The sequence below is a fragment of the Anas acuta genome, chromosome 8 (genome assembly GCF_963932015.1).
Source record: "Anas acuta chromosome 8, bAnaAcu1.1, whole genome shotgun sequence".
In the NCBI taxonomy this organism is placed as follows: domain Eukaryota; kingdom Metazoa; phylum Chordata; class Aves; order Anseriformes; family Anatidae; genus Anas; species Anas acuta.
Genome location: NC_088986.1, coordinates 16993755 through 17007301, shown reverse-complemented (window position 1 = coordinate 17007301; position 13547 = coordinate 16993755). Strand labels below are relative to the sequence as shown.

Below are 13547 nucleotides of genomic sequence, written 5' to 3'. Positions count from 1 at the left end.
TCAATTCTGCAATTTGACTTTCAGCCATTTGCAGATGCCAAGTTTTAACACACACTCTATTTTCTTTTCAAGCCAGGAAAATACAATGATAATAAAAGCACCTCTAAAGTTTAATAGGGTTTTCCCATCCCAGGAATGTTCAAAAAATTATGTACTGCCACGTTACTACCATGAGATGCAATATTGCCAAACATGAAAGCTATCTGCCTGAGTCAGAAGCATAGTCCAATGCACATTTCACAGGAATGGTACTGAAAAGTAGGAGAAAACAAGAGTTTAGTAAGAAAATAGTCCAATTTTTCACTACAGTTGTTCCAGTATTATCAATTGCTTCCCTACACTTAATTAACTACTTGCTTAATCTCAATGTGATGAGAACTTTAATTCAAGCCATATACTACATCAGTGATCCTAACAGTAAAAATAGATTTTATTAAAGTCACCGAAGCCCCACAATCCCTCTGCCTTTTTATAACAGTATGAGACACATAAAAGCAGAGCAGCTGCAACGGGCGAAGAACCTTCTCCGATTGCTGCTAAGAGCATTAAAAACCAACATCTACTTTGAAATCACAATGTGAGTATGCTGTAATCAATATTTCTTGCTTGTTCATGTCTCTGGCAAAGCGAAAAGCAGCCAAGACATGGCTATCAGGGCTCTACAGAACCTATACAAGCATTCTGCCAAACACTGCAGTAGGTTTTCTGTTCTGTGCGATGAACTCGCAACTTCTGAACAACCCTCAGCAGAAATGATGTATAACCCTTCCTTGGCCTTTCTTTAGGAAGGGAAGCCCTGGAAAAAGGCACATGCTGCGAACTGCTAATAACAGACAAGAATTCATACCTCAAGACCCAGTGAGCAGCGCACTTGGCCTTCAAGAGGCAGGCTTATCAGTCCCGGTGAATGGATCATGCATCTTTTACTAAGACATTTAAAACGCCGTCCTTTCTAAGTTTGGTGCTTAGCCAATTCTGACAACATTCGCCCCAAACTTCTCAACCTGAAGGACTGCAGGAGCAGTTTTGAAATGCAGAGACGTGACCCTCGTGTCAGGATCACCTTCCTCCCTGCCAGAGCAATGTGGGGTGGCTCTCACTGTCTGCTGGTGGAGAGCGCAGCCTCTCCCACTGCTGAGGCTACCGCACGCAATGAAGCAGGTCCCTGAGGAATCAAATGGATTTGTTGGAATCTTTGCTAACAATTTTTTGGGCTCTTTGTAATACTGCTCTGTTTGTTCCAAACATCTGGGAAAGGCAAGCAGGAAAAGAGAGCCAAGAGAGAAGGTGGGCAAACAACCAGCCACAGGATGGGCAAGGAGGCCAGCACAAGGAGCCACAGCTGCGTATGGGCAGAATTTCCAAAATAACCTTCAGAGGAGAAAGGAAGGGCATACAGCAGATGGGGGAGCACAAGAGGCCCATTTTGTGATGTTTGAGCCCCACGTAAGCATCAGAGATCAGCTGAGTGCAACGAGCAGAAGGGAACACGCTCCTTTCAGCCAAGGCTCCTCTATCCACATACTCCAAATGAAACGCAGGCAGTCACACACTGCCTCAAACTTTCAGCTATAAATAAGTGGGTAGTAACATGGTAGTGTCCTATTAACGCTCCAGGATCATTAAAGCCTTTCTGGTACTATGAATATTTGATGCCTCAGTCTTGCCAGGGCTGGCTCTTCTGCCTCAGAGTGGCCTCCTGTAACAGTACCTGTACGGAGGTGCTTGCATCAAACGTGCAAGCTGCTGTGCCATGGGACTTTCACAGTCTCTCTCCTCCAGCCCATCAACATGCTTTCCTCCTGCTCAGGCAGCGCCAAGGGCTGTGACTACTCCAGCCTCTCACCTTGGACCCAGCACACAGCTATAACCCTTGCCTGTGCTTCCAGAAGAGCACGTTAACTTGTTAATTCAATATGAGTTACATGAAGGCTCACCGTGTTATCAAGGATTATCTGGGAAGACAAACACTTAGATGATTAGGTGGTCTCCTCCTAATCCTCAAATCCAGAGTTTAGTTTAAGCCCCAAATTCCTGAGGCTTAAAATCACTTCCAATTAATTTTAGCTGCATCACTGCAAGCTTGCTGGGTAAGCAAATTTTTGTCTCCATGGGCTCCCAAGGGACCCAGGGTAGCTGCACTGACACTAGGCATATGCTATCTTGGACCAAGCAGAAACTCTGGCCAACATTAATAGGCTAATAATGCTCATGCAGAGACTTTTTTCAGTGCAGAAAGGCATTTGCCTCTTGGTAGGTCCTTCTCTCCTTAAGACTGCAGTTGAACACTCAGTTTATGGCCATTTTACTGAGGTCTGCCACCAGGAGGGTCCCAGACATGTGCTTTCGGTATGCTCCTGCAGGTATAGGACCTGTCTGGCCCTGTAAGGAGTCCTTTCAACTCACTGATCTGCCTGAAAGTGAACTTTTGCCAAAGCCAAACACACCAGGGAAGCGATATATCCAAGGGAAACATTTTCTCTCTTGGTTTCCACCTCAAAGCTTGCTTCTGTGAAAAGCTGCAGCACATTAGCAGCTCTCCTCTGTACCCACTCCCACCTCATCAGCTGTCATTTACTTATGTACGAATGCTACCGTGAGAACAACAACGATGCCTTTACAGTATAGCTCATGGCTTTGCATTCACATTATTTCCTTTGCTTTACTCACATCCACTAGCTACCTTTGCAAAGTCTTCCAATTTATACAACTCATGTCTCTGCACGTTATGAACAGTGCCCATGACCATGGCTGCAAGGAAGGTTCCAGAAGAGAACCCATACATTCCAGGAGTAAGTCCTGCCTGCCAAGCACTCCATAAACCCGACTTCCCAAATGACTTCTGAAAGCAAGTTTCACAGCACAGTTATCTTGCTAAAAGACAAAAGGATCTTTCAGATATTTTGTTTAAAATTATTTAGTATCTAAGTAGCGATTAAAACATTTTAGAATGACTGCTTATTTAGCACAAAACCCAGAATACAGCAAAGAATTTTAAGACAAGAAAAATAATATAACAAATACCATAATTAAATTCTACATGCCGTACTCTCCCTCTTGTTATATTTGGTCTAAGCTATCAGCCTACTGTAAAAGCCAGCCAAGAATTCTTCAAACCCTGCCAGAGCCAGAAATACTGGCCAAGAAATATTTGTCATATCATAGCTCAGTTTCCAAAAAGTAAGAAGCTGGACTTCCACAGCCAGGAAAATATAAGGTGCAAAAGGACAATAAAAAATGGACTTACTTAATATTGTTGGAATGCATCAGATCAAATGAATCCAAGTGCTCATAATCCTGTAGGACTGTGGCATGACAAATATACTTCATTTAGTGTCTTTGGTCCCCATGAGTCAAATTAGTCTGAAAGATTCAGCCACGCAACTGCTGGATGTTATTCAATTAGCATGAGGCAATCATTTCCAGCACTGAGCAAACAAGGCAGCCTTCTCCTTTAGAGAGCTAGACTGTTTTACCTTGGATTAAATTTATTGATTTTTCTACTTCATATATAGAACAGCGTTGTCAGGCAATTTCAGATGAATTCACTGACCACAATATTAGTGGATTTTGCTAATTTTTTCAAAGCACTCATAAAATACAAAACAGCGTCTTACTATTAGGTGTCACAACACAGGCAGCTTCTGAAATAAATACATCTCTGAGATAAATGTGTTGCCACAGATATGTCCAGAATAAGTTTGGTTTTTGTATTTACTTACTGCAGATCAGAGTCTCTGCAGGCACAGACAGTCCTACTCATCTCAGCGAGCCTACGTAATGCAGCAAGCCCCACTCCCAGTAAAAGGGTACCAGGAGGAGCGAGCATCTCTCAGAAAGACCATACATACCTCTGCTGTTTAGCAGACCTTCGCTAATCATAGTCATCATGGTCAAGGTGAGATACTGTGTACACTAGGAACAAAAACTAATTCTTTATCTTGGATTAGTGGCAGGTGTGCATTTGCCCAGTCTAAAAGCCAGTATGCCTGCTGTAAGTTCGTGTTTTTCACCCACCTTGCTTCCAAGCTGTCATAATGCTCACCCATCTAGCGTATTTACCTATTCACAGTGAAAAAATGCACAGAAGACACTCTCTGATTGGAATCAGGAGGATCCTTCAGAGGAGATCAAGTATAAATACTTGATTCTGAAAGGTTAAGCAGGAGTTTTATGTTAGCTTAAAGAAGACAAGGAAACACTTTTTAAGCTCAGTTTTGACATAATCTAATGATAAAGTACACTACTTACACATCTGTGCTAATTGATCATACTGACTGAATGTGAGCTTTGACTAATAGTGAAGTGTTGTGTAATGAAAGCAGTCAGCGCCCTTTATGTCACAGCAATAAACTCGCTCCCAAAATTCACCCTTGGGCTTTCCATTATGCTTCACAATCTGAGCTTCTATTTTAAAGCAAACATCCATCTTGTGGTATTACCATTTTTAGACAAAATATAATGGCAAGACATTGTAAAGTAACAATACTTGAAACCTATTAAAAAAAACAACACAACAACTCATATTTATGTAAATACTATATTTCAGTTATATTGACTGCAACAAACATGTGATACCCCTTGGTTTTCATAAGGCTTTTGTCACCATCTCTCCTGACACTTTCATAAACAAGTTTGGAAAAGCAGGTCTGTTTTTCTAGACCTGCCAGATGAAAGCACTGCAGGATAAGTGCACTGCTGGCTGGGAAGCCACACGCCAGGTAGTTTGCAGTTGAACATTGTCAAAATGGAGGAATGTACTGAGCAGGCTTTTGTTGGTATCTGTCCAGGAGCTGAATTTTCATTAGGGACTGGGATGATGAATAACAATGAACTACAGACTACGTCAGCTTTCCAAAACCACAAAGAGCATCAAGTCAGGAAGGACTGAATTTTGCAGGTTTCCAAGTTATGCTGACAACTTGGAGGGATGTATTGAAAGAGACAGGAGATGATGCAAACAGGGGCCTAAGTGCAAGGTATTACATTTCTGCAGGAATAATCAACTGGACATATAGAAAATGGAAGCCCCAACTTATACAGTAGTTTGCTGAACGGGATCCAGAAGCCTGCCGGACACAAGCTATCTTTATCTTGCTCTTGTAAAAAGGACCAGCATTGTACTGATGGTTGTAAAGGCTACAACAGGCTGCAGAACACATCACTTCCTTCAGCTCCATGCTCTGAAGTCTACGAGAATCACAAAACGACTGGAGCTCCACAAAATGGGACCATCAGGAAAACTCTGCATGAACAACAGCTGCCCAACCTAAAGGATGACGGAAGCAAGACACACCAAACTTCAAGAACATCGTGCTGCTCTGAAGTAGGCCATTCTCCACACCCTGAAGGCCCCCGACAACCATGATGCACAAATTGCCCATCGATGTGGAGGCTGGGATGGCAGTGCTGTTAGCAATTGCCTGACGTTTGCTAGAGGTATTCTGCTGCAGCCCTTGCTTCGCAGCCCCTTGCCTGCCCTGTCCTTGCAGCTACCAGGCCTCTCCACAAGCCCCTATGTGCCCCCCAGTGTCTGTTCCTGACAACTCCTCTTCTTGCACGAGGCAGTGGGCTTGAAGCAAGAGCAGAAAAACTATTCACTATCCCCCACCCCAGTGTTAAGTTCCTCTAAGCTCAATTAATCACAAGAACCTCTGGCAGCCCACAATTTGCTAGTAAGATGCGCCACGGTAATAAGTGATTTCACATTCTGCTTTTGAAGACAAGCTGTTAAATTCACATACTGTACTACTTTAATCAAGAACAGTTAATTAAGCTGTTCCCTTGATACAAATTTTTATCATTCTGCACCAGCCATACATCGCTTTTATAGAACTCAGACTGTGGCCACGATGTGCGTTTGCAATCTGTCTTTCCAAATTAATCTGTCCACATTTGTAAACTCAGAGCTGATCCAATGCATTTTGTCTCACTTACAGCTGGGCCAGAAGTTCAGGGAGACTGAGGGCTGGAGCACTGCTTCACAAAAGGGTTTCAGTGAAAAGCTGAATGAGAAATCCCACTGCAGTTCATCACCCAACATGATGCCAAAGGCTTCGTTATTACTTTAGTGCTTTGCATTTGCATGGCTTTTACTTCCTTAAGTTACCTCAGCTTTATGGCCTATGCCACCATGTTAAAATCAAGTTCAATAACTTACATGCACATAGTAATCTTCATACATAATCCATGACTCCTAAGTACGGGCCTTAAGACCAGGGAGATCTTTAGTGTCAGATTATTAAAAACATGAACATCTGGGAAGAACCTATAGTCTAAATTTAAAGCAAAATTAAGAGCTAAATTAAGTAAAAATCCCCAATGATCTTCTATTGCATTTCCTGAACTCAGTTTCCTGAACAGGCTAGCACAATGCTTTTCTAGGAAAAAAAAAAAAAAAAAGTCAAAACCAGAAGCCACAGGAACTAGATTTGAATCTTTTCTGTTTTAAGGCACTCACAGAAGTACGGTTTGAAAAAAATGACATCACTATTTGGCTGCATGACTTAATCATAAGAAAAGAGCTTTTTAAAGTAAAAAAGAAAACAAAATGGAAACTTGGCCAAGCTTTCCAAACCGGTACAGGGATTCCCAACAGGGAACACTCAGATATCATACTGTGAGAACCTGTTAAAATTTACCCCCAGGAAAATAAGCAGCACAGAAGACAGAGAAGACATAGAGAAGACATTGTTTCATCTGGACTTTTGTGATTGTATACCAAGCCAAAACAAGCCTTTCATATACCCGTTTAACCATTTTTACATTGGTTTTCTCAAAATTGAACAAATGAGGTTGATATAAATCGGGTATTTTCACTCTGAGACTACTTTACGGACCCTGATCGAGATCTACTTCCTTCCTCCTCTAAGGAAATGCAGCCATGGCATTAACAACACTTAGATTTAGCAGGTGCTCAAGCCAAAGTTTGGGCTACAGGCTCTGAGCCAGGAGTGGCACAGCAAACAGGATGGTCTAACAGGGGGCCCACTGGATTCACATCTCCATTTGGACTCCACTGAGCTGACCTGGAAGAGACATATGGAGACAAAAGGAGGAACACATAAGGACACCTTGTTAGGCCACTTATTGTTTAAACGAAGATAGAAAAATAATCCACGATGTGTTTCATTTAAGAGAGAAAACAAGTACAGCCAGAAGAACAGCTTCCAAAATGCTACTGAGCCCACGAGGAATATGCGAGTCCACTTGGTTGAGACTTTGAATGGGCTGGCAGTGCATGGGCCTTTTATGTGTTTTTCCCATTTAACAGTTAGATTTGTTTAAATAAACTCATAAATGTGGTTATTTACATATAAAGATAGAATGGCATTTTAAGGATTTGAAGTAGAGGAAAATTCTTTCATGGTAATCGTAAAATGAAAGCATGCCAATCTTTAAAGAAACATGTTCTAACACTGGGAAACTTTTATAATTAATCCTTGCCTTAGATCATCTCAGAAAGAGTTATGAGTCTAATTAACATGAGCTGAGAAATTGCTCATGTTCCTGAAACTGTTGAAACTAGACGCTCGCTAACAGACAATCCACATCCCTGCTGCCCCATGACCAAGTTACAGCTGAGCCCTGACTCACCCCACTAAGTTCAAAAATATTTCTCAGCGTTAGCAATGGCTCACTGCAGACACAACCTAACGAAGGGACTGTCAGGAGGAAAAACTCCATGTTTATAGCACAGACAATTGCTAAAACATTTATTTATTTACTTTTCTTTTTTTTTTTTAGGAAAAAAAAGAGCACCGGGGCTATTCTTAGAGGACCTGTCATGGGCAGGCTGCAGCTGGCAACTGCTTGGCCAGCGGCCAGCACTGGCTGGGATTGCTGCAAGGCTGAGCAACGCTAGCTGATGTGGTGCCACAGCATAAGCTCGGTAAAAGATCTCTGCTTGTTTTGTTTTGTTGCTTTTTTTTTTGTTTTGTTTTTGTTTTTGTTTTTGTTTTGTTTTGTTTTGTTTTGTTTGTTTTGTTTTGTTTTAAAAAAAAGAGGATGCAGAAAAGCAGCTCAATGCACAACATGCTGCAAACAAACCGTGCTGTGGAAAGAGGTGCCGCCATCTCCTCACATTGGCCGGCAGCAATTCCCTGGTGTGGCTGAAGTCCTGTTTCCTTGCTAAATGTTTTCACCAGGAAGGAAATCAGTGTAAGCATTACTTCAGTGTTCCCATGCAGATGTTAATCTTTTGGCTGGGCAGGACGGAGTGACTTATAGGGATGGGAGCATCATATCCCATCAATACACAAGCTGCTAAATTTCTGCATCCTGTCAAGGCCTTATAAAAAATAAAGCATGATTTGCCTTTGACTCCTTAGAACTATGAAATGACTCCAGTAAAGCAAGTCATTTCAGAGTCCAGTCACCTGAAAGGTCTGAGGATTTTCCATGTGTAACTCAGGTGGACCTGATCAAACAACAAAGCACTGCATGCTCCCCAGGTCTAAGAAGAGGGAAATCTAGAAAACAGGCAGCATTTTACTGGCAGAATGATATTCCAAGCATCTTTCAAATCCTGAAACCATCCTCCTGCTGCCACTACCTGTCCCTTTGACGGTCTCCTCTCTGTCACAGTGGCTTCCTTTCTCCAAATGGCTAAAGGAAAGAAAAGCAAGGGAAAAGAGCAGCTTGACAGGTGTGCTCCTTCCCATGCTCCTCCAGATTGTCCCCCACATTGCAGGGTTGTACCTCCAGACACTGGGGAAAGGAGGGCAGTGTACCAAGCTCTGCTGTATCTATGCCCTCACTCTCTTCAGTGTTTGCCTTTGATTTTTTACCTTGGGAATTGGAAACTCACCCCCGAGTTGCTTCCCTGGAAGCACATGCAAACCTGCACTTTTATTACATTTTGAAATTGTTTGGCAGAACTGGTCATGTATGGGCTTTTAGGGGTCAGGCTCCTTCATGCTGTGTTCGCAGGCAGAGAAGCTGATTCTGATTCCTGACTACTGCCTTCAGATGCTGCTGCAATACAAACTGCATTTGCTATTTAAACATATACATACACACAAATAGAATATTATTACATTATTAAAACTCATTGGTTTTGTGTTCCCATGCCTAGACTATCAGGCAGCTTGTTTATTTACTTAAAGCTGCCTGCCTTTGATGGTATCCCATGGAAAGATTACGTCTCTGATAAAGCAGTGAGAAGAAGCACGCAGCAAGCACGGTGAGCTCAGAGTGAGGGTGGGAGATGAAAACAGAGCACTGTAGAGCTGTATTGGAACTTGGATACGTTGCAGGAACAATGAGCAAATACTTTTAAGCCAAAAAAGATTTTATGCCTGGTGAGAACAAACTTGGTAAGCTGTGTATTAGCTCAGTTCACTGTTGCTTTGCTAAGTTAGTAACTTACACTAGGAAGTACTCGTGTTGGAGTACTCATAGGAGCTTCATTTTATAATGTGCCTATGTATAATCCGACACTGCATCATCCTCCCTACACACAACAGCCTGAATTATCTGCCCAGCATTTCCTTAATATCAAAAGTGTTTGCTTTTACAAGAATGTATTTCACCATTTTTTTCTTGTCTTTTTTGTTCCTTTTTATTGAAAAAACCCTAAGCCCTTGAAGGTTATCATCTATAGTAATTCCCCTCCTCCCAATCCAGTCCTTTTCTCCTCTGTCATGCAGTGCCACCCTGCCCACTGCTTGAAAGGCAGAACCCCCAAAACACAGATCTTCGTAAGCCTGTGCCCCAGCAGCAGTACAGCTAGCTTGGTTTGGTTACCCACAAAAGCAAAGGGGTGCAACTGATGGTAAAAAGCATAACTGTAGTGAAAAACTCAGGCTGAGCCCCTTCCATTGCGAGTATAAGCATGAATGGTACGGTACAGGTGGAGACGCTCTTCATTTAATTCCCAGGTGTGGCTGAAGCTTTTGTAGTTCGACTTGAGACAGAGACCCGGCACAGGAAGTTTTGCTCCAGCTGGTGCCAGCAGCTAGGAGACCGGTGCCAGTGCCCTTAAAAGAGGACCACAAGCCCACACCTTCGGCCATGGAAGGCTGAAGATTTCCCCCTTGCAACTGCCCTCCTCCCCATTCCCTGCTCCCCAACTCTCCACCTGAGGCTTCACGCAGCCCTGGCAGCCTCTACAGTGATGGTCTCAGTGTGAGCATTAGCACATCTTTGAGCAAACCCTGAGCATGGGGCGCACCAAAGCAGGTTGAGGAATGTTTTTACCTTCCCTGTGGCCCCCAAAAGCACTGTGTTCCTGCTGCAGTCAGGGGAGCAAGTCACAACTTCGCTCCCAGTTTCAGGGAGACCTGGACTTACCACAGTGTCAGCCTGGGCATGCAGGACTTATGGTGAAAGACCTAAAGCTAACCGGAGCAATGCCATACAGCCAACGAACTTCCCCAACAGCTCTCACCAGTTCCCCTTCACTTTCTGTAGAGAAGGCATCATTAAATCAGGGTGTTTTAGTGTCAGGGTGTTTTCTGCCCACTGTTGGCGCTAACACCCCTCCACTGCAGCACCATTCCAGCAAGCCTACGCTGACAAAATGCCTGGGCAGGCCGTTATCCACACGGTCTCCACATTACTGCCAAAGAATACAAGACAAACCCCCACCCAACACTAAAAAATGTCCCCTATGGTTTTAAATAATTTAATCTAAAATACCATCAGTTTCTCCTCTGCAAAACTCCTATTTAGATTTTAAAGATTTGCCAATGTCACTCACATATCATGATGGAGCACAACCAAAATATCAAGCAAGACAACACAAAACGATGGCTGAAGCAGTGCAAAATGTTCCTGCTCAGCGTGAGTGTACATTTGCCTGTCAGGTGCAGTGGAAAACATTGCTCTCTCAGTGGCAAAAGCTGTGAATGCTTAAAATATACACAATATCAGTTCATTCTCATTCAGTGCAATAGGCATTATCTTTTTGAAGATTAGTTGAATAATTAGTGCTCTCCTGCCACAATTTGTATTCCTGCAAGCACTCCTCACTCTTGGATCTTCCACTGTAGACTGCTTTTCTTACTAAATAACCCAGAAGAGTGGAAAGGGAACAAACCAAAAATAATTTGGGTGATGAAGGAAGTCTCGTGTGGACTGGATATTGGAAAACACTTGCATCATTTTCCTAAAAAAGCAGACAAAACACAAGTGTTCCAAAACTATCGTGATGCAAAGCGGATGGGGACCTTCTGCTGTTCTAGTCTCTTAACACAGCAGCAGCGGCGTTGTTGCAGAAAGCACAAATTCCAAACTGAAAATGCTCATTTGAAAAAAAGATGTTAGATTTATTTTTTTTTTCAAATAACTGCTCTCTAGCTTATGGATCTCATTGCTGTAACATACTGTTAGTGACAAAAGCTCTGACTTGCCTCGCTGACGGCTCTACTTTGCTAGGGACAGCAGGGCCATCCCAAGGGAGAAACCGAGCACGGACTCCTGAGAACAGCCCTGTCCCTGATGGGTGCAGACAAACTGGCTCTCAATGACGCCAAAGGCACCACAACAAGACTGGTTTTCAAGGCCCACAAGAGGACGAGTGTGGTTGGCTATGCCGTGCAGATTTACTGCTGAACACAACGCCGACTTGTGGCATGCTGCCTTTGCTGGGTGAAACCCTCACATGTTCCTACCATGACTGTTACAGCGCACGTCCCACAATCACATGCCATCTTTCTACCTCCGGGTGCCTTGCTGCTTACGGGAAGGGTGCTTCTGCTCACCCACTGCCAGCAGAAGCTCTCTGTGAAGCCACCATAATTGACTGTGAACAACCTGAGCTCCCAGCTGCTGGAAAACACTTTAAAGATGCATTCCAGGCCAGAAGATCCAGGTGATGACAGTGGTCAGAGAAACACAGGATAAAAGTAAGAGGAGGAAAAACACAGATAGAAGGAAAGCTCTGTCAAAATTCAAAAGTGGACATTTTTGCTTCAAAGCAAAATTAATATAATCAATTTCAAGTTTGAGTCTATGCCATCTCTCAGCCCCCTGAAATTTTCTTTTCTGGGTGTGGTATGGTGTTCAAACCAAAATTTTAAGATTACTAAGGTTGCACGGTTAAGTATCTAATGAAGCATCGATGGATACATTTCCCCATTGTCTCCACGTACTTAAACAGCATTAAATCAGCATCTCACCAGATACAGAAATCCTGGGCCTATATTTTCCTCCACAACTGCCTCAACTGAAGGGGTGCTGTGCCTGAACAGAAGGTCTGAGCAAACCTGCATAACACCTATATGCGAATGTGCCATGTGTCTCGGGCTAGCAGAAGGCACAGCTGGCTAACGATGCCTCAGTGCCTGGACTTGCCAGCTTTATTCCCCACTAGTGACTTCTTAAGATTTTAGGCATTTCTGTGTATTTGTTTCTGCCTGGTCTTGTCTTACCCGCTGTTACAAAACAGCAGAATTAGCCATTAATGCTTATCAGGCAAACACTGAAAAACTAGTACCAAAACAGAGGATGTGGAGAACTCCTATTGCTGACAGCTTTCAAAATCTTATTGCTCATCTCTCTTAAAGCATCAGTGCTTCAAGTTATGTTTAGAGACTATCAAGCTTTCAAAGAAAAAGAACCTCAACACAAAAAAACAGAAAAAAGGGGGGGGGGGGGGGTAGCTCTTATGATCATGGAAGACACACTGGAACCAAAGGCTTCCAGAGTTTTGTATGATGCTTTTAAATAGCAAACTTCATACATAACCTGTATATTTTGGTCAGCTGACTCATCTCGAAATGACTGACTGGTGTTGGCAGCACTGCGATGCAGGCAGGCTTGCCACAAAGTGCACAGCAAGCTGCTGCAGAGCAGTATGCATTTCTACACCTCCTCCTGGAGATTATCATTAAATTTGTGTGTTCAAAACATACACGCCATATCCACAGCCTTGATATAGTAGATTATCTCCAGCACAAGGACAATGATGAAAGGACAGGAGAAACAGTCACATCCTTGGTGTTGCTGGTGGGCCAGGATGCTCCAGGCTACAGATAAATGCTGCCGTGCCCACTTGCTGCCACTGCCAGAGCTCACCACAGCAGACATCCAGTTTGGGCTTCAGGCACTGTTGTATACAAGTCCTGGATAAGGTGGTCATCCACACAGACGTGTTTCAGCCAAAGAGCTGCAGCTCTTCAGCCCTTCAGCTGAACTTCCAGGTCAGACTCCCACAAGAAGGGACTTCCTTGGCCAGGATGATTTCTGATGAGTGCAGCCAATTGCTCCAGCCAGCAAACAGCTTTGTGCCCATCTGCCCTCACAAAGACATCGCCTTCCCCATAGCAGAAAAACCCATCCATGGCAGGAACTCACCCACTGAAATAATGCAAATATGGAAGAATACAACCTATAAAAAAAAAAATCAACTTCCACAACTGATGTGAATGTTTCTATTCACACTCCTCCACAGCTGGTCCTGAAACCGTGCTCCTTCCTGACACCTGCCCATAATGGCCAGGGCACCTTGGGCACCCGGATTGTTTGTGTTTAGAACAAGCCTTTCACAAGCAATTTTTGATTTTCAAGGCATTATAAAATAAAAAGGAGATAAAAGTTTCACT

General features: G+C 43.3%; 1 protein-coding gene across 2 annotated transcripts in view; it reads right to left on the bottom strand.

Moving 5' to 3' along the window:
* C8H1orf21 (chromosome 8 C1orf21 homolog) overlaps window positions 1–13547 on the bottom strand; it is a 106306-nt gene that overhangs the window by 21264 nt on the left and 71495 nt on the right. The window contains exon 4 of one of the 2 annotated variants that reach the window (XM_068691264.1): window positions 6420–7028. The exons of the other annotated variant lie outside the window; for it this stretch is intronic. Within the exon in view, the coding sequence (XP_068547365.1) occupies window positions 6906–7028 (123 nt within the window). The 3' untranslated portion in view covers window positions 6420–6905. Of the gene's footprint in view, window positions 1–6419; window positions 7029–13547 lie in introns of those variants that run through there. 2 annotated transcript variants of the gene reach the window in all.